Source organism: Thalassophryne amazonica, chromosome 8 (assembly GCF_902500255.1).
Source record: "Thalassophryne amazonica chromosome 8, fThaAma1.1, whole genome shotgun sequence".
In the NCBI taxonomy this organism is placed as follows: domain Eukaryota; kingdom Metazoa; phylum Chordata; class Actinopteri; order Batrachoidiformes; family Batrachoididae; genus Thalassophryne; species Thalassophryne amazonica.
In genome coordinates, this window is record NC_047110.1 from 114,817,502 (window position 1) to 114,839,414 (window position 21,913).

Sequence of the window (21,913 nt, forward strand, 5' to 3'; positions counted from 1 at the left end):
TTTTAAAAAAGAAATGCTCTTTGGTCTCATTGTCAAAACAAATCTCTACAACATAATCAAAACATGCCACTTTCACAAAATGATTTTTGCAGCCAGGTGTCTGAAACAGCCCTCAGTGTCTCCTTCACTCACTCAGTCTTTGACAGATTTATTGCATCATGTCAGACTCTACATTTCTTACAAACTGATTTTCACTGAACGTCAATGAAACGTTCTTGCATCTGCAGCTCATCTAAAGACAAGTGGCTGTAAAAGTGATCATTCATACATGTTTGTTTTTACTTTGTGATTATAGAGCATTACTTTAGAAAGATGAAGTGGCTGTTACGACACAGCTGGAGGCCAACGGCGTCGGAATGGTTTTGGTAGACGCTGTTTGTTGTTCTGTTGCTGTAGCACCGTTACAGTCATCGCTAACAAAACAACAACTTCAATTCTAACAAATTGCTGTTTTTGGTTTGTTAGCAATGAATCCTGCAACTCTGCATGAACATCTGTAACTGCTCGGTCGTCCTGCGCTGAACCCAGCAGCCGTCTTTGTGAGGTCCGAGGCCCGGCTCGGCCCAGGACAACCGCGCTGCCGATGCTTCGCGTGGATCCCAGCGTACCCGTCTACATTTCTTTATTTGTAATGTGTCCAAAACGGGTACAAATGGGATCTTTTGATGATGTTCTTCTGCTCCTTTCTTTCTGGGCCGGAACTTGAAGAATACGATGGTAAGCTGCAGCCTGCAGACGTGTTACTAATGCTAACACTGCACACTCGCCTCTGCATGTGGACTTTCTGTAGTATGCTAATTAATGCTAACTCTACCAGAGATGAATGAAACGGGTTAAAACTACCTTTTGTTTTTCACCTCATTCAACCATGGCGGAACATTTCACGTTTGCAACAACGTCATCACCATCTGGTGGCCATTACTTGACCTGCATGGTCATTAACCTCAGACTCCATATTTGTTCTTTGACTTTTTGTTTCAAGTTTCATGAAACTTGAAAATGCAGGGAAAAAAAAAAATCTACTTTTTATCAACCAGTTAACACACGAGTTGATAATTAGCTACACAATGTGCTAGTGTCAACTTATGTAGGATATGATGTTAGCATGATTTATTTACAGCCACTTCTAGATTTTATTTGGACTTGTAAAGGAAGATTTCTGCGTTTTTTATTTTTTATCATTTCTAAACATTTTAATACTTTTTACTAAATAACAAGTAGTAAGAAGCTAATATAAGATGGAAAAATCTCTCATGTCTAAGCTGAAATATGGTGCTTTGTTCATAGTTAAGTGGTTGTCCACTTTGTGCCCCATGTGACTGTCAGGACATCTTCTAAAAAGAACTCTACTAAGCCGCTTTATCATCAGTGCCATCAAGCTAATCTTTAGTTTTTGCTGGCTTAAATGTAGCCATTTGTTCGTAGCATTAGTGCTTGCTAATGTCTGTAATGTACATCTTGCTTTGGCATGGTGCATGCAGACACCACTGAAGAAGAAGCTGATAAATGTGTAGTATTTTAAATAAAACACAATTTAAAATGTTAAATTCAACATGTAAAAGGGAAAACACAACAGAATATTAAATGCTAACATGTTAGCGAACGCATTTCTAGAAACAGCTCAAACTTGCCATTAGGGGTGTGCATACTTTAGTTTTTGTTTGTCTGTTTTAAAGATGTTTTCAGTGTAACAGGCTACAAGAGGGGGTAGGTCAGCATGTTAGCAATGAGTTGAAAAGTATGTTGACCTGAGTTCAATTCCCGTTTGTCCCAGTCCACCCAGCTGGCTACTATGGACTGTTGTACCCTGCAGGGGGAGTCACAGACACTCATCTGCTTCACGCTGCAGTATTCAGGGCTAAACGTCAGAAACAAAGAAAGGCTACAACCAGATTTATCCAATGGGGAGAAAAGTTTCCTTCAGCATACAAGGTCTATTAGAAAAGTATCCGACCTTATTATTTTTTTCAAAAACCATATGGATTTGAATCACGTGTGATTACATCAGACATGCTTGAACCCTCGTGGGCATGCAAGAGTTTTTTCATGCCTGTCGGTTACGTCATTCGCCTGTGGGCAGTCTTTGAGTGAGGAGTCGTCCACCCACTCGTCGATTTTTTTCATTGTTTAGGAATGGCTCAGAGACTGTTGCTTTGTTTGATAAAAATTTTTTCAAAACTGTAAGGCACAACTGAGTGGACACCATTCGATAAATTCAGCTGGTTTTCGGTAAAAATTTTAACGGCTGATGAGAGATTTTGGTCTGGTAGTGCCGCTTTAAGGACGGTCCACGGCGCCTGACGGCGATCTGCGCTTCGAGGCGGCAGCGTCTCGCCGTTTCAAGTTGAAAACTTCCACATTTCAGGCTCTGTTGACGCAGTAAGTCGTCAGAGAACAGAGAACTTTCAGAAGAAGTCGGCATGAGGAGTTTATTCGGACATTCCATTGTTAACGGTCATTTTGTAATGAAAGAACGTACGGGTAGAGTCGCATGTCGGGCCGGACCCGACCACGGGGGGTCGCGACAGGAAAAACACCTCCGTTGGAAACCTTAACGGGCAAGTTGGAACATGCCCAAGCTGTTAAACAATTTCTCAGTTACTCACTTGTTGAAAGCCATTAAAAGCCGCCTGAATTCTACAAATGGTTTTCAACACGGAGGTGTTTTTCCTGTCGCGGCACACACAGATTTGCCGAGTCGTCACGGAAACGACTCGGCGAATTTGCGCGTACGTCTTTCATTAAAAAAATGTCCTTAAACAGTGGAATGCCGGCCTCTTCTGAATCTTCTCTGTTCTCTCACGATGTCCTGGGTGAGTTAAGCCTTAAATTAGGATGTTTTCAGCTCGAAACAGGCCGACGACAGCGCCTGGAAGCGCTGCAGGACGTCCCGCTCCGTGGGAAGTCCTTACACCGACAGAAACACCCCATAATCTCTCATCAGCCGTTAAACTTTTCACAGAAAACCAGCTTAATTTCTCGAATAGTGTCCACTCGGATATTCCTCACAGGTCCAGAAAAAATTTTGATAAAGCAACGCGCGCTGTCTCGAGCAGCGTGTGAAACAAAGGAATTCAGCCGAGAGGGCGGGACCACATCTCACTCAAGGCCTGCCCACAGGGAAATGACGTCACCGACACGCGTGAAAAAACTCACGCATGCGCACGAGGGTTCAAGCATGATTGGTGTAATCGCATGTCATTCAAATCCATATAGTTAAAAAAAAAAATAAAAGTGTCAGTTTATTATCTAAGAGACCTCGTATCTGTGTACTTCAAATTTAAGTCAACACACGTGAACTCATATTGATCAAACTACTAACCATGCTATTAACTAACCTCCAAGTGACACAACAGCTCCAGCAGCTAGCCATTAGCTAGATCACATTATAGATTGTCATAAAATTCTGCTTGATGACATTATAATTCATTTATTTATTAATTATAATTCATTCAGGTTGGATTATTACACAAAACATCCAATTAATATTAATTTATTAGTCTGGTAGGTAACATGTTAGCTAGCTATAGAGAGTTTTCATGTGACGTATCAGTCACATCATTTTGTGTCCCGCAGCCATTCTGGATTACCACGCGGTGGTCGCTGTGATACGCTACGTGCATTTGGCGAACAATTGCAGAAGCTTCAAGACGACCTCCACTTTCAGAGCTCCGCTGTGATGCTCTGCAGGAGGCCGGCGAGGCTGACCTGGTCAGCAGTTTCCTAGTTTACAATATCGCAGTGTGACACTGTCGGCCAGTTCGTTACATCACCACTAAATTCACTATCTGGCATAAGATACGGATCCACTGAACCAACTGCTACACATCTATCATGATAAATAGCTTTATCTCGAGGATTTAAAGCATCTCTCCATTTTTCTATCAGGTGCCAGCCTCCTTGTAATCCAGAATGGAGACGGCACCTGTCCTGCAGCAAATCGGTCACGTGATTGAAAACCCTCTATAGTAACTCAGCTACTGCAACAGCTTAATGCTAACTAGCATGTAGCTGGCTCAAAACCAGATGAGCCAGTCTGTGAGTAAATAATTATTCCACTAACATTATTCCTTTGGTATCATTCTAAATAAGAATTCTGATGGTTGTGTGCTGTTATTATCGGCACATCAAGACATCGCTGTGGCTACTAGCCACGCCCATTTCATTAGACCGCATGAGTACATTTTGCATTGATGCTAAGCTACGCTACGTGTCAAAAACTGCATGTCACCACAATCAGAAGAAAACTGACCCCCCCCCCGTTTTTGTAAAGTGGTTTTGGGGTCAAGCCATAATATAAAATAAAGAACACTCAGTTTTAAACACATTAATATCATCACAGTTTAGTTTAAACAGTTTAAACGGTCAAACTGTTGTCATGTGGTTGTTGTAATTTACCTGTTTGTTTGTTGTTTTCCTCTAACCTCAGAACTGATCCAAAAGGCTCCAGTTTTGATTTTGTGTTGAATGTAATCTGTCACAGAGTCCAAAGAGCTTCAGAGAAAAAAATGCCTGAAAATAATGAAATAATGTTTTTGTCTCATTTTGTTATCACGCAGAGGAGAAGCCAAAGTTCAAGTAAGTTTCTTTTTTTTCTTGCATCTGAAATTATTTCTGTCTCTGATTACTAGACAGTGCGTCACTATTTTTTTATTATATAGTCACATAAAATCTGTCAAACTGGAATTATTTACAGTTCTAAGTTGTTGTTGTCCTGAGAAATTCTGTCCTTCCAACAAACATTTTTATCTTAAAACTCAAGAACTGTAACACTCTCAAAATCTAAATTTTTATATGCTAACATTGGGAGGTCAAAGCTCTCTGTGCAAAAAAAAAAAAAAAAATCATGCATTTCTGACATTTATAAATACATTTTTTACTGAATTTTGGGTTTCTAGTAGGTAATGCACCAGAAGCCCTGAAATGCTCATATCGCCCTCTAGATGGTGAAACAAGCTGCTTAAATCTGTGGCAAGATCTCAACTGTTTATTCATTTGAGAAGTAAAATTCTGGCAGCCAAAGATCAACTTAAAGTTATGTCCTTGTCCTTATGGGCAACTTACTTGTTTGTGTAGGTCAAACATAAGGTAAGACCCTTCGGCTGCTCCCTTGTTTTTGCACTCAGGGTCACCACAACAGATCTAATGAGGATCTGCATGTTGATTTGGCACAAGTTTTACACCGGATTCCCTTCCTGACAAGAAATGTGGCAGTGGTGGGATTTGAACCGGGAACCTTCCACAATGAAACCAAGCACACTGCTTGGCCATCACAAATACTGTCTAATTCAAAGTACACTGCCCAGCACAAACTGACAGAGTACAACACTGCCCCCTTGTGGGCATCTGGTCATCTGTTACAACAGTTAAGCAAATTCTCAATTCATTTAATTCAACTGAGACGTTATTGTTGTTGCATATGCATAAAGGATATAAAGGAATTGCAAGTGTCCCTTTGTGCTGCAAAACAAAATGTAAAAGTACTGTATAAAATTATTAAAGTAATGTAAAGAATACAATCTCAGTATTGCAGTATTGGTGTTGTTCATAATAGATATCACACAGCACTGAGTGCTGTAGTTGCTTTGGGATAGAAATTCTGAGAGGAGTTTTTTTGTTGGGGAGGGGGGCAGAGCAGTTTGTCTTCTAATTTTTTTTCCTCATACAAACATTTGAGTGATAAATAGAGATGTTCTACTGTTAATGAGACCCAAACACCAGCTGTCTTCCTGTGCCACAGGCCCAGTGCTCCAAAGATCCCGGAGGGTGAGAAAGTGGACTTTGATGTGAGTCTGGGACATGGTGGGCTGCTCTTTGTGCCTGTCTGGTGGTTGCTGAGTGTTGCTCGTGTGCTGTGGTTGTGCAGGACATCCAGAAGAAGCGTCAGAACAAGGATTTGATCGAGCTGCAGGCCCTGATCGATGCTCACTTTGAGCACAGGAAGAAGGAGGAGGAGGAGCTGATCGCGCTCAAGGACAGAATCGTGAGTGTTCCTTCAGCCAAAAGTCCTCACTCACATTTGCTGGTTAGTCAGGTTGTAGATAACTTCTACCTGGATGACCGAGAACCTTCAGAAACTAACAGTTAGGACGTCTGGTTCGTTCATTACAGGTTTGTGAAGTGAGTCATTCAGAGATTTAAGAAATAATCATTAATTTATTTTCTGCCACTTATGTGGATCCGGATCACCGTGCAGCTCAGTCCACACTTCCCTATCCACTTAAATTCATTATTTAACAAAAAGGATGCAGGAAATCCTGAAAAATTAAGTTTTTGTTGTGTGTGTGTGTGTGTGTGTGTGTGTGTGTGTGTGTGTATGTTTACGTATTTGTCTGTATTTGACCTGTTCTTTAATTGATGTAATTTTCACAAATTATTTGGGTAAAATCTAACTTTAATGAAGTTTGAGACATGAATCTGCTTTGATGATCAATCACAATGACAGGAAAAAGATTCACCATCAATAACTGATCAATCATCTCCAGTCAGCTGTAGGATTAATAATGTTTGTTATAATATATTCATCAGGTAGCACTATATTAATAACCGTTAGTGATTTTTCTAAAGATTTAACCTCACAGGTGTGACTTTAGATATTTGATCATAAGCTCCACAGGACACAGGAGCTAGATTGCATCCTGTCACTTCAAGCCCCGCCCACTTCCTCATGGACCGACATTTTTAACTATTGATCGTTGTAGTGGAGAGTGAAATATCAAAGCAACGTGAGCTCGGTGCTGCAGCTGGTTGCTGTCTGTGGTTGCTCTGCTCTGATTGGCTACATTTGTTACTTGCTTCCAAAAAGCAGTTGTTATTTCTCTGTGTATGACCTGTCAGCATGGTGGCTGTGCACTTTGTGCGCTTGTTTCCACAGTAGTAGGTTCTTGGGTCAAGACCTCCGTGCTCATTCTCCATGTAATGTGGAGTTACGTCATAAAGGGCGTCCAGTGTAAAATCGGCCTCAGCTCTGCTGTGGCAACCCAGAGTGAAAAAGGGGGAGGAGTCAAAGGAAGTTTGTATTTATATATAAACACTTAAGTATTACAGTGTGATGAGCATAATAAAACACCAAACTGCAACAGTAAGTCATCAAAGTGCAGCAATAAGATAAATCTGTGTCCATAAGTAAAGGTTAAAAATTTTAACTGAAGTGGACTTTCTAATGTCAGCAGCCACGCTGATAAACTGCAGGTCATGTGACCGTGCGTGCAGAGAACGCCCTGATCACATGACTGCAGGGTGAATGTGTCACTGTTATTTTAGCACTAAATCTGTGTTTATGTTTCATCATTTGCTGGTTTGATTAACTTTCCATTTGCACAATTTTCATGGGTGATTCAGAAACTAAAGACATTCCTTCCATCCAGGTTACTTCCTGTGATGTTCTGGAGACAATGTTCTTGTGATTAAACATGTTGTTTTGTTTGTTTGTTTGTCCAGGAATACATTGTTCCCCTTCGCTGTGTGACGTCTGCTCATATATTTTGTATTTTGCAGGAGAAGCGTCGTGCAGAGAGGACGGAGCAGCAGAGGGTCCGTGCTGAGAAAGACAAGGAGCGCCAGGCCAGACGAGAGGTTTGTAGTCATCACCCTGCCGGTCAGTGTCAACAACAAACATTCACAAACACTCAATACGAAGGCTTTTTTATTTGTTGGTTTATTCCTCATTGAAAATACTCTCTGGTGAGTTTTGGGCTGAATGCTGACTCTGAGCTGTTTGTGGACCAGGAGGAGCGGCGGATGAGGGAGGAGTCTGAGGCCAAGAAGAAGGCAGAGGAGGAGGCCAAGAAGAAGGTGGCGCTGTCAGCAATGGGCTCCAGCTACAGCAGCCACCTGCAGAGGGTGAGAGGCTGGGGGGGGGGGTCGGCACAAATCTCTCTCTCTCACTCACACACACACACACACACACACACACACACACACACACACACACACACACACACACACACACACACACACACACACACACACACACACACACACACACACACACGTGCAGTGTGATGTTGTTGGGAGCAGCCTGGATTAAGGTCCTTGCTCAGAGCCAAGTGATGTGAGCTCACCCAGAGTAAGGGACTCCAATCTCACCTTCCCCACCCACATGCTCCTGTCTGCTCGGGGATTTGAACCTGTGACCCTCTGGTCACACACTTGTTTGTCTGCCAGTTAATGTGCTGTTGTGTTTGTCTGTTAAATCAGGCTGACCAGAAGAGAGGAGGCAAAAAAGAAACTGAGAGAGAGAAGAAGAAGAAGATCCTGGCCGGAAGACGCAAACCTCTCAACATCGACCACCTGAACGAAGACAAGCTGAAGTATGACCCAACATGACCCAAACCATCCTAACATGACCCAGACTAATCCAAACTGACCTAACATGACCCAAACCATCCTAACATGACCCAGACTAATCCAAACTGACCCAACATGACCCAAACTAATCCAAACTGACCCAACATGACCCAAACCATCCTAACATGACCCAAACTAATCCAAACTGACCCATCATGACCCAAACCATCCTAACATGACCCATCATGACCCAAACCATCCTAACATGACCCACACTGATCTAAACTGACCCATCATGACACAAACCATCCCAACATGACCCAACTTGACCCAAACCATCCCAACATGACCCATCATGACCCAAACCATCCCAACATGACCCAAACTGATCTAAACTGACCCATCATGACCCAAACCATCCCAACATGACTCAAACTGACCTGACATGACCCAAACCATCCTAACATGACCCAAACTGATCTAAACTGACCCATCATGACCAAAACCATCCCAATATGATCCAACCTGACCCAGCATGACCCAAACCATTCCAACATAACCCAAATCCCCCCAACATGACCCAAACCATTCCAGCATGACCCAGACTAATCCAAACTGACCCAATATGACCCAAACCATCCCAACAAGACCCAGACTAATCCAAACTGACCCAACATGACCCAAACCATCCTAACATGACCCAAACTAATCCAAACTGACCCAACATGACCCAAACCATCCTAACATGACCCAAACTAATCCAAACTGACCCATCATGACCCAAACCATCCTAACATGACCCATCATGACCCAAACCATCCTAACATGACCCACACTGATCTAAACTGACCCATCATGACACAAACCATCCCAACATGACCCAACTTGACCCAAACCATCCCAACATGACCCAAACTGATCTAAACTGACCCATCATGACCCAAACCATCCCAACATGACCCAAACTGACCTGACATGACCCAAACCATCCTAACATGACCCAAACTGATCTAAACTGACCCATCATGACACAAACTCTCCCAACATGACCCAACTTGACCCAAACCATCCCAACATGACCCAAACTGATCTAAACTGACCCATCATGACCCAAACCATCCCAACATGACCCAAACTGACCTGACATGACCCAAACCATCCTAACATGACCCAAACTGATCTAAACTGACCCATCATGACCCAAACCATCCCAATATGATCCAACCTGACCCAGCATGACCCAAACCATTCCAACATAACCCAAATCCCCCCAACATGACCCAAACCATTCCAGCATGACCCAGACTAATCCAAACTGACCCAATATGACCCAAACCATCCCAACAAGACCCAGACTAATCCAAACTGACCCAACATGACCCAAACCATCCTAACATGACCCAAACTAATCCAAACTGACCCAACATGACCCAAACCATCCTAACATGACCCAAACTAATCCAAACTGACCCATCATGACCCAAACCATCCTAACATGACCCATCATGACCCAAACCATCCTAACATGACCCACACTGATCTAAACTGACCCATCATGACACAAACCATCCCAACATGACCCAAACTGATCTAAACTGACCCATCATGACCCAAACCATCCCAACATGACCCAAACTGACCTGACATGACCCAAACCATCCTAACATGACCCAAACTGATCTAAACTGACCCATCATGACACAAACTCTCCCAACATGACCCAACTTGACCCAAACCATCCCAACATGACCCAAACTGACCTGACATGACCCAAACCATCCTAACATGACCCAAACTGATCTAAACTGACCCATCATGACCCAAACCATCCCAACATGACCCAAACTGACCTGACATGACCCAAACCATCCTAACATGACCCAAACTGATCTAAACTGACCCATCATGACACAAACTCTCCCAACATGACCCATCATGACCCAAACCATCCCAACATGACCCAAACCATCCTAACATGACCCAAACTGATCTAAACTGACCCATCATGACCCAAACCATCCCAACATGACCCAAACTGACCTGACATGACCCAAACCATCCTAACATGACCCAAACTGATCTAAACTGACCCATCATGACACAAACTCTCCCAACATGACCCATCATGACCCAAACCATCCCAACATGACCCAAACTGACCTGACATGACCCAAACCATCCTAACGTGACCCAAACTGATCTAAACTGACCCATCATGACCCAAACCATCCCAATATGATCCAACCTGACCCAGCATGACCCAAACCATTCCAACATAACCCAAATCCCCCCAACATGACCCAAACCATTCCAGCATGACCCAGACTAATCCAAACTGACCCAACATGACCCAAACCACCCTAACATGACCCAGACTAATCCAAACTGACCCAACATGACCCAAACCACCCTAACATGACCCAGACTAATCCAAACTGACCCAATATGACCCAAACCATCCCAACAAGACCCAGACTAATCCAAACTGACCCATCATGACCCAAATCATTCCAACATGACCCAAACTGACCCAACATGACCCAAACCATCCTAACATGACCCCAGACTAATCCAAACTGACCCAACATGACCCAAACCATTCCAACATGACCCAAACTGACCCAACATGACCCAAACCATCCTAACATGACCCAAACTAATCCAAACTGACCCCAACATGACCCAAACCATTCCAACATGACCCAAACTGACCCAACATGACCAAACCATCCTAACATGACCCAAACTAATCCAAACTGACCCAACATGACCCAAACCATTCCAACATGTCCCAAACTGACCCAACATGACCCAAACCATCCTAACATGAACCAATCTAATCCAAACTGACCCATCATGACCCAAACCATCCTAACATGACCCATCATGACCCAAACCATCCTAACATGACCCACACTGATCTAAACTGACCCATCATGACACAAACCATCCCAACATGACCCAACTTGACCCAAACCATCCCAACATGACCCAAACTGATCTAAACTGACCCATCATGACCCAAACCATCCCAACATGACCCAAACTGACCTGACATGACCCAAACCATCCTAACATGACCCAAACTGATCTAAACTGACCCATCATGACACAAACTATCCCAACATGACCCAACTTGACCCAAACCATCCCAACATGACCCAAACTGATCTAAACTGACCCATCATGACCCAAACCATCCCAACATGACCCAAACTGACCCAACATGACCCAAACCACCCTAACATGACCCAGACTAATCCAAACTGACCCAACATGACCCAAACCATCCTAACAAGACCCAGACTAATCCAAACTGACCCATCATGACCCAAACCATTCCAACATGACCCAAACTGACCCAACATGACCCAAACCATCCTAACATGACCCAGACTAATCCAAACTGACCCAACATGACCCAAACCATTCCAACATGACCCAAACTGACCCAACATGACCCAAACCATCCTAACATGACCCAAACTAATCCAAACTGACCCAACATGACCCAAACCATTCCAACATGACCCAAACTGACCCAACATGACCCAAACCATCCTAACATGACCCAAACTGATCTAAACTGACCCATCATGACCCAAACCATCCCAATATGATCCAACCTGACCCAGCATGACCCAAACCATTCCAACATAACCCAAATCCCCCCCAACATGACCCAAACCATTCCAGCATGACCCAGACTAATCCAAACTGACCCAATATGACCCAAACCATCCCAACAAGACCCAGACTAATCCAAACTGACCCAACATGACCCAAACCATCCTAACATGACCCAAACTAATCCAAACTGACCCAACATGACCCAAACCATCCTAACATGACCCAAACTAATCCAAACTGACCCATCATGACCCAAACCATCCTAACATGACCCATCATGACCCAAACCATCCTAACATGACCCACACTGATCTAAACTGACCCATCATGACACAAACCATCCCAACATGACCCAACTTGACCCAAACCATCCCAACATGACCCAAACTGATCTAAACTGACCCATCATGACCCAAACCATCCCAACATGACCCAAACTGACCTGACATGACCCAAACCATCCTAACATGACCCAAACTGATCTAAACTGACCCATCATGACACAAACTCTCCCAACATGACCCAACTTGACCCAAACCATCCCAACATGACCCAAACTGATCTAAACTGACCCATCATGACCCAAACCATCCCAACATGACCCAAACTGACCTGACATGACCCAAACCATCCTAACATGACCCAAACTGATCTAAACTGACCCATCATGACCCAAACCATCCCAATATGATCCAACCTGACCCAGCATGACCCAAACCATTCCAACATAACCCAAATCCCCCCAACATGACCCAATCCATTCCAGCATGACCCAGACTAATCCAAACTGACCCAACATGACCCAAACCACCCTAACATGACCCAGACTAATCCAAACTGACCCAACATGACCCAAACCACCCTAACATGACCCAGACTAATCCAAACTGACCCAATATGACCCAAACCATCCCAACAAGACCCAGACTAATCCAAACTGACCCATCATGACCCAAATCATTCCAACATGACCCAAACTGACCCAACATGACCCAAACCATCCTAACATGACCCAGACTAATCCAAACTGACCCAACATGACCCAAACCATTCCAACATGACCCAAACTGACCCAACATGACCCAAACCATCCTAACATGACCCAAACTAATCCAAACTGACCCAACATGACCCAAACCATTCCAACATGACCCAAACTGACCCAACATGACCAAACCATCCTAACATGACCCAAACTAATCCAAACTGACCCAACATGACCCAAACCATTCCAACATGACCCAAACTGACCCAACATGACCAAACCATCCTAACATGACCCAAACTAATCCAAACTGACCCAACATGACCCAAACCATTCCAACATATCCCAAACTGACCCAACATGACCCAAACCATCCTAACATGAACCAAACTAATCCAAACTGACCCATCATGACCCAAACCATCCTAACATGACCCATCATGACCCAAACCATCCTAACATGACCCACACTGATCTAAACTGACCCATCATGACACAAACCATCCCAACATGACCCAACTTGACCCAAACCATCCCAACATGACCCAAACTGATCTAAACTGACCCATCATGACCCAAACCATCCCAACATGACCCAAACTGACCTGACATGACCCAAACCATCCTAACATGACCCAAACTGATCTAAACTGACCCATCATGACACAAACTATCCCAACATGACCCAACTTGACCCAAACCATCCCAACATGACCCAAACTGATCTAAACTGACCCATCATGACCCAAACCATCCCAACATGACCCAAACTGACCCAACATGACCCAAACCACCCTAACATGACCCAGACTAATCCAAACTGACCCAACATGACCCAAACCATCCTAACAAGACCCAGACTAATCCAAACTGACCCAACATGACCCAAACCATCCTAACAAGACCCAGACTAATCCAAACTGACCCATCATGACCCAAACCATTCCAACATGACCCAAACTGACCCAACATGACCCAAACCATCCTAACATGACCCAGACTAATCCAAACTGACCCAACATGACCCAACCATTCCAACATGACCCAAACTGACCCAACATGACCCAAACCATCCTAACATGACCCAAACTAATCCAAACTGACCCAACATGACCCAAACCATTCCAACATGACCCAAACTGACCCAACATGACCAAACCATCCTAACATGACCCAAACTGATCTAAACTGACCCATCATGACCCAAACCATCCCAATATGATCCAACCTGACCCAGCATGACCCAAACCATTCCAACATAACCCAAATCCCCCCAACATGACCCAAACCATTCCAACATGACCAAAACATCCCAACGTGACCCTAACTGACCCAGCATGATTCAAACCATCTCAACATGAATGCAAATGAGCCAAACCATCCCAACGTGACCCAAACTGGACCAGCATGATTCAAACCATCCCAACATGACCCAACCCATCCCAACATGACCCAAACCACCCCAACATGATCACAAATGATGCAAACCATCCCAACATGACCCAAACCATTCCAACATGACCAAAACATCCCAACATGACCCAAACTGACCCAGCATGATTCAAACCATCCCAACATGAATACAAATGAGCCAAACCGTCCCAACCTGACCCAAACTGGCCTAGCATGATTAAAACCATCCCAACATGACCCAAACCGACCCAACATGACCCAAACCACCCCAACGTGATCACAAATGACGCAAGCCATCTCAACATGACCCAATCTGACCCAGGATAACCCAAACCATCCCAACATAATCCAAACCAACCCAGCATGACCCAAACCAACCCAACATGACCCAAACCATCCCAACATGATCACAAATGACACAAACCATCCCAACATGACCCAAACTGGCCCAGCATGACCCAAACATCCCAGCGTGACCAAAAATGACCCAAACCATCCCAACATGACCCAAACTGGCCCAGCATGATTCAAACCTTCCCAACATGACCTAAACTGACCCAATCCAACCCAACGTGACCCCAACCGACCCAACATGACCCAAAACATCCCAACATGACCCAAACTGATACCAAACTGACCCACCCCCCCCAACATGACCCAAACATCCAAACATGACCTTAACTGTTCCAACATGACCCAAACTGACCCAAACAGACCCAGCATGACCAAAACCATCCCAGCATGACCAAAACTGATCCAAAACCATCTCAATGTGACCCAAACTGACCAGAAAATGACCCAAAACAGACACAATATGACCTAAATCAACACAACATGACCAAAACCGACACAACATGATCCAAACCATCCCAAACTGACCTAGCACGACCCAAACCATCCCAACATGACCAAACAGACCCAACATGACCCAAATTGAACCAATAGGACCCAAACTGACCCAAAATCACCCAAACCATCCCAACATGACCACAACTGACCAAACATGACCCAAACTGATCCAGCATGACTGAAACTGATCCAAACCATCCCAACATGACCCAAACTGACCCAACATGACCAAACTGAACCAAACCGACCCAACGTGACCCAAAATGACCCAAACCATCCCAACATGACCCAAACTGATTCAGCATGATGCAAACCATCTCATACGATCCAAACCGATCCAAACCGACCCATCATCACCCAAACTGACCTAGCATGACCCAAACCATTCCGACATGACCCAACATGACCTAAACTGACACAAATCCTCCCAACATGACCCAAACCATTCCAACATGACCAAAACATCCCAACATGACCCAAACTAATCCAAACAGACCCAACATGACCAATACCATCCCAACATGGGCAAAACTGATCCAAACCATTCCGATGTGACCCAAACTGACCCTAACAACCCAACATGACCCAGGCCATCCCAACATGACCAAAACTGACTCAAACCATCCCAACATGGTCCAAACTGACCCAGCATGACTCAAACCATCCCAACATGACCCAAACCATCCCAACATGACCCAAACTGACCCAAACAGACCCCGCATGAACAAAACCATCCCAACATGACCAAAACTGACCCCAAACCCGCCAAAATGACCCAAACCATCCCAACATAACCACACCTGACCAAACATGACCCAAACTGATCCAGCATGAACCAAACCATCCCAACATGACCCAAACTGACCCAGCATGTCTCCAACTGATCCAAACTGACCCTAGCATGACCCAGACCATTTCAACATGACCAAACTGACCCAGCATGACCAGACGTATTCCAACATGACCCAAACTGACCCAACATGACCGAAACCATCCCAACATGACCCAAACAGACCCAGCATGACCAAAATCATCCCAACATGATCCAAACTGACCCAAACTGATCCAAACTGACCCAGCATGATGAAACTGATCCAAACCATCTCAACATGACCATAAATGACCCAGACCATCCCAACATGACAAAACAGACCCAACATGACCCAAACTGAACCAACAGGACCCAAACTGACCCATAATCACCCAAACCATCCCAACATGACCCAAACCAACCCAACATGACCCAAACCATCCTAGTATGACCCAAATCATCCCAACATGACCCAAACTGACCCAGCATTACCCAAACTGACTCAGCATGTCCCAGACTGATCCAAACCAACCCAACATGACCCAAACTATTCCAACATGACCAAACTGACCCAGCATGACCCGAACTATTCCAACATGACCCAAATCCCCCCAACATGACCCTAACCATCTGAACCTGACCACAACTGTTCTCCCAACATAACCTAAACTGAACCAACAGGACCCAAACTGACCCAAAATCACCCACACCATCCCAACATGACCACAACTGACCAAACATGACCCAAACTGATCCAGCATGAGCCAAACCATCCCAACATGACCCAAACTGCCCCAAACCAACTCAACAAGACCCAAACTATCCCAGTATGACCCAAACCGTCCCAATGTGACCCAAACTGACCCAGCATGTCCCAAACTGATCCAGACCGACCCAGCATGACCCAAACCATCCTAACATGACCACAACTGACCCAACATAACCAAAATTGAGCCAGTTAAATTGCAGTCTTTCAAACTGTTTCAGGTGATTCTGATGGCTAAAATGATTCCTTCTAGCTAATATGATAACTGCTAGCTAATATGACAACCACTGCCTTTGTGGATGTTGTTTACTTTCCTCATATATCAGTCTTTGTGCACAGATTACTAAACCAATCCATTATGTCTGCGGTCTGATCCACTGCCGGCAGCGACTTCCAGGAACCTTTTAAATATGGGATAATCTGGTTGTGTTTTTTGCAGGGATAAGATTAAAGAGCTCCATGATTGGATGGTGCAACTGGAGTCTGAGAAGTTCGACCACATGGAGAGACTGAAGAGGCAGAAGTACGAGGTGAGACCTTCATGAGCTTCTCAACCTCAGGCTCAGGGCCTGCATTGGAACACTTAGGAGAGAAATGATTAAGTGGCATGCTGGAGACATTTAAGACCTAAAACAAGGATCAGGGTTCACATAAATCTGAGAAATCCAGATGATGGGAAGAAAACAAAATTATGCATTAAATATCTGATTGAACTGAGCAGATAAAAGGTAACAAGTAGTTCTGGTTACATTTTAAAATTTATAAATCTGAATGTCAGTCTTATTTTTCTTTCAAAATGCAGACAAGACAAAACAAAAATTACAATTTAAGCAAAGCAAAATTCTGACTATAAATCACATTTTTTTGCAAGTCAGTAAAGTATTTAAAACTTTTTAAAACATTTTTGGGGTGGAATTAATTGTATTTCCATGTGATTTTTTTTTTTTTTGGTCTTGTTTTGAATTGTAAATCTTCTTTTGGCTGTTCCCGTTAGGGGTCGCCACAGCATATCAATTTTTTCTATCTCACCCTGTCCTCTGTATCTTCCTCTGTCTCACCAACCACCTGCATGTCCTCCCTCAGTACATACATAAACCTCCTCTCTTTGTCCTCCCTCTTCTCCTCCTGCTTGGTGGTTCCATCCTCAGCATCCTTCTCCCTATATACCCTGGGTCCCTCCTCTGCACATGTCCAAACCATCTCAGTCTCAAGAGCTGATCCTTGGTGTAATCCCACCTCCACCTTGAATGAGTCTCTCATACCTAGTGCGCATCCCACCGCTGTCATCCTTGTACATGTCCTGCACCACCTTCACATACTTCTCTGCTACTCCAGACTTCCTCATACAATACCACAACTCTTCTCTTGGCACCCTGTCATAAGCTTTCTCTAAATCCACAAACACACAATGTAACTCCTTCTGGCTTTCTCTATACTTCTCCATCAGCACTCTCAGGGCAAACATTGCATCTGTAGTGCTCTTTCTTGGCATGAAACCATGTTGCTGCTCATAGTTCTTCACCTGTTTTCTCAGTCTAGCTTCTACTACTCTTTCCCATAACTTCATGCTGTGGCTGAAAAAATTTATGCTCCTGTAGTTACTGCAGCTCTGCACATCACCCTTGTTCTTAAAAATAGGAACCAGCACACTTCATCTCCACTCCTCAGGCATCCTCTCACTTTTCAAAATTTAATTAAAAAACAATGTGGTTAGAAATTCCACTGCCATCTCTCCTAGACATTTCCATGCCTCCACTGGAATGTCATCTGGACCAGCTGCCTTTCCACTCTTCATCCTTTTCATAGCTGCCCTCACTTCTGTAATTGTTGCCAAAGGTACATCAACAAATTATTGAGCAAAGACTGTGAATCCTTACGTACATGTGATTTATTCATTTTTATTTTAATAAATTTCCAACAATTAAAAATACTTTTTTCATGTTGTCATTATGGGTGTGGTGAGTAAAATTTTGAGGGGCAAAAATGAATTTTGGAATAAGGTTGTAACAACAAAATATGCAAAAAGTGAAGCGCTGTGAATACTTTCCGGATGCACGGTAAATAAAGAGAATACACAGTCACCTGAATTTAACGTTTTAACAGATTTATTTTTATTTTTTCAGTGTAATATTTTAAATTATGTAAAACTATTACAATAAACACTGTGAGGTAACATGCAAACTATTTTTTCACACTTTATATAAATAATTTTTATTATTTTTTGACACTTTAAATATTTTTTTATTATTTTTCATACTTTAAATTGTGTTTTATTATTTTGTCACATTTTAAATAATTTGTGTTTATTATTTTTCCACAGTTGAAATAATTTGTGTTTTTTTCACACTTATTTTTTTCACATTTTAAATGATTTGTGTTTTTTTCACATTTTAAATGATTTGTTTTATTTTATTTTTCACATTTTAAATGATTTGTGGGTTTTTTCTACACTTTAAATAATGTGTTTTATTTTGTGTTTTTTACATTTTAAATAATTTGTGTGATTTTCTTTTTTCTTCTACATGTTAAATTGTGTTTTATTTTGTGTTTTTTCCACATTTTAAAAGATTTGTGTTTGCTTTTGTTGCGGTTGTTGATGTTTTATGAGGTTGACCTCAGTGTCATGTGACCCCAGGATTTGAGCCCACACTGTACTCTTTGATTCTTTCCAGGTCACGACCCTGCGTAAGAGAGTCGAGGAGCTCAGTAAATTGTAAGTGAAGCCAAGTGTCTGCATGAGTGTGAAGCACAGCGCCACCCCTGGTCAAGTGACAACCAACAAATAAAAATATTTTAATTATTATTATATGGCTGCAACACCACAAGCGCTCTGGTTGGCTGATTTCAGGTCTGATATTTTCCCATATCAGACTGTTAACAAGACAATCAGTCCGGAACGCGTATCACGAACGTACTCCATAAATATCTAAAAAGCATCAGAAAAAAACCCACAGATTGAAAGTTTACCAGCTAACAACCGGACCATCTGTTAGCAAGTTCTTCATGGAGGTGAAGCAGACAGGTCAGACCAAGAACCCAAACCTGTCAGCAGCTTTCATATTTGGATGATACCGTAAGGTCGCATATTTATATATGTAGTAGCCACATAATAAACAAATTATTAACCTCGCTTGCTCAGTCTGTACGGGAAAATATCAGACCGAGGTGTTGACCGTACGGACTGAGCGTTAGCGGACCCAAATAGCGCTCAGTCAATAATCGTTTAATATTTGACGTGTATTTGTCTTTGTGTTTTCCATATTACAGCAGCAAGAAGGGAGCCGCCGCCCGCCGCAGAAAGTAGATCAACTAATTAAAACCAAACTGCGATCGCCTCACACCTGATGAAGTGGCGCTCCCTGTGATGAATGTCTTAACTCAGAACGTTCTGCCTGCATTTACTCAACTTCCTGTTCCAAGCAGGAACCTTTAGGTGCTGTAGGAACAAACTCTGGTTCCCATCGAACGTCCTCGCCCTCCACTGTTTGGTTCTCAGTATTTTTGTAAATAAAGTTTGAGTCTTCAAGCCGCGTCTGTAGATCTGTTATTCAAAAGTCAATAAAGTTTTGTTGGTTCAAAGAGTTGGACTGTGATGGAAACAGGAAGTGGTTTATTGGAATCCAAACTTCTGAGTTTTAACCCCCATCAGTTCTGGAAGAACTAATGATGGAACTAAATGTGAAAATGTCGGGTCTGAGGACATGTGGCAAGCAGTGAAGGTCAGTCAGAACATAGTCCTTACCAAAACCAGAACCCTAACCCCTAACCCTAACCGGGATGTCTACCAGAGACTTCAGTACCTGTAACAGAGCATACTCCTTGCTAGGGATGGGTATTGATAGGATTTTATCGCGATTGACACCATTATCAATTATGCTTATCAAGCCTATTCTTTATCGATTTCCTTATCAATACCTCCTGTGAATTTTCTGTGTATTAAAAATAAGCTTTGCAGGTTTTCTGTAAAGACACTGAACTCGAGGATTTAGTGCTACTATAACGGACTGAAGCAGCAGGTGGCAGCAATGCAACAATAAGGATGCCGGCTGCCATTAAACACCACAGAAGAAGAGACAGTACATTTTATTTATTTCACGGGGCATGTTTTGAGGTTGAGACGCATTTATGCATTCACAAAATGCCTCAAGAAACCACCAAAATGCATAAAATTACTTAATTTTGTTGTCAGTCTGGGTACGTGGTCGGACTCAGACCCATTGATTGTGCAGCTAATCTCGTTTCCTCATCTTAGCGTGTGGGAGACAAAAACACCGGGCCAGAGGGCAAATGGCTGCTCTGGCATAATGTGAACAGAAGAACCGTTAAGGGAATCGTTAAGCAAAAAGACTACTGATGTTGGTGGAATGAATCATTTCTTCTCGATTCTTAACAGGAACTGGTTTTTGATACACATCCCTAGTCCTTACCCAAACCAGAACCCTAACTGGGACGTCTGCCAAGGACTTCAGTACCTGTAACGGTAGCACAGTCCTTACCCACTTACTTACTCACTTCTTTACTCTCCAAACTCACAGCTATGGGGTGCATCTGGTAAAAAGGGGTGGAGCCTGAAAAATGAAGATAGATTTTTAATGAAGCTGATAGCAAAGTTAAACTTGGTATGGTGAATGGGGGCACCAAGGGGAAGGTCACTGGGACCCATAGGATGGAAGCGCACGTGCGCAAACACACACGCACGCACGCACCCACATACACACACACACACACACTTGTATATTAGATCACGACCCACTCACTCGAGCCCTTATTTTCACAGTTCATGTGGTACTCAGGTCAGGTAGCAGCATCACACTTTACTTACTATGTAGTAGTGGTTGGTGAGAGTGGACTTTAATTAGAATCCAAATGGGCCAGAGTGCACTGCACGTGAGTTAAGGTGTGTTTGTGTGTGTGGTTTTTTTTTTACTTAAAATGAATACAGCATGCAGACTGTCGATATGCCTTCTAAGAAGGAGGGGGCATTAGATCATTAAACCCCAAGTGCTAAACGGATGAAATGTAACAAAGCTGGGAAACATCTGCAGAGACGCTAAGAACATTATATAACCCAGAGCGCTGCAGTGATCTGACCTGCTGTCACCTTTTATCATCATTCACTTGAGTCTCATGAATGTCACAAATTGCTCTGTGAAAATGAATGATGACAACA

At 43.3% G+C, this 21,913-nt stretch overlaps 1 protein-coding gene across 2 annotated transcripts in view; it reads left to right on the top strand.

The window, feature by feature from the left end:
* Window positions 1-20,056, top strand: part of tnnt3a (troponin T type 3a (skeletal, fast)) — a 22,697-nt gene extending 2,641 nt beyond the window's left edge. The window contains exons 4-13 of one of the 2 annotated variants that reach the window (XM_034177329.1): window positions 709-717; window positions 4,560-4,578; window positions 5,741-5,786; window positions 5,867-5,983; window positions 7,498-7,575; window positions 7,729-7,842; window positions 8,200-8,312; window positions 17,183-17,273; window positions 19,416-19,456; window positions 20,011-20,056. In XM_034177329.1, coding sequence (XP_034033220.1) covers window positions 709-717; window positions 4,560-4,578; window positions 5,741-5,786; window positions 5,867-5,983; window positions 7,498-7,575; window positions 7,729-7,842; window positions 8,200-8,312; window positions 17,183-17,273; window positions 19,416-19,456; window positions 20,011-20,047 — 665 coding nt within the window. In that variant the 3' untranslated portion in view covers window positions 20,048-20,056. The remainder of the gene's footprint in view (window positions 1-708; window positions 718-4,559; window positions 4,579-5,740; window positions 5,787-5,866; window positions 5,984-7,497; window positions 7,576-7,728; window positions 7,843-8,199; window positions 8,313-17,182; window positions 17,274-19,415; window positions 19,457-20,010) is intronic. The other variant, XM_034177330.1, reaches the window with a different exon arrangement.
* Window positions 20,057-21,913: the final 1,857 nt, after the last annotated feature.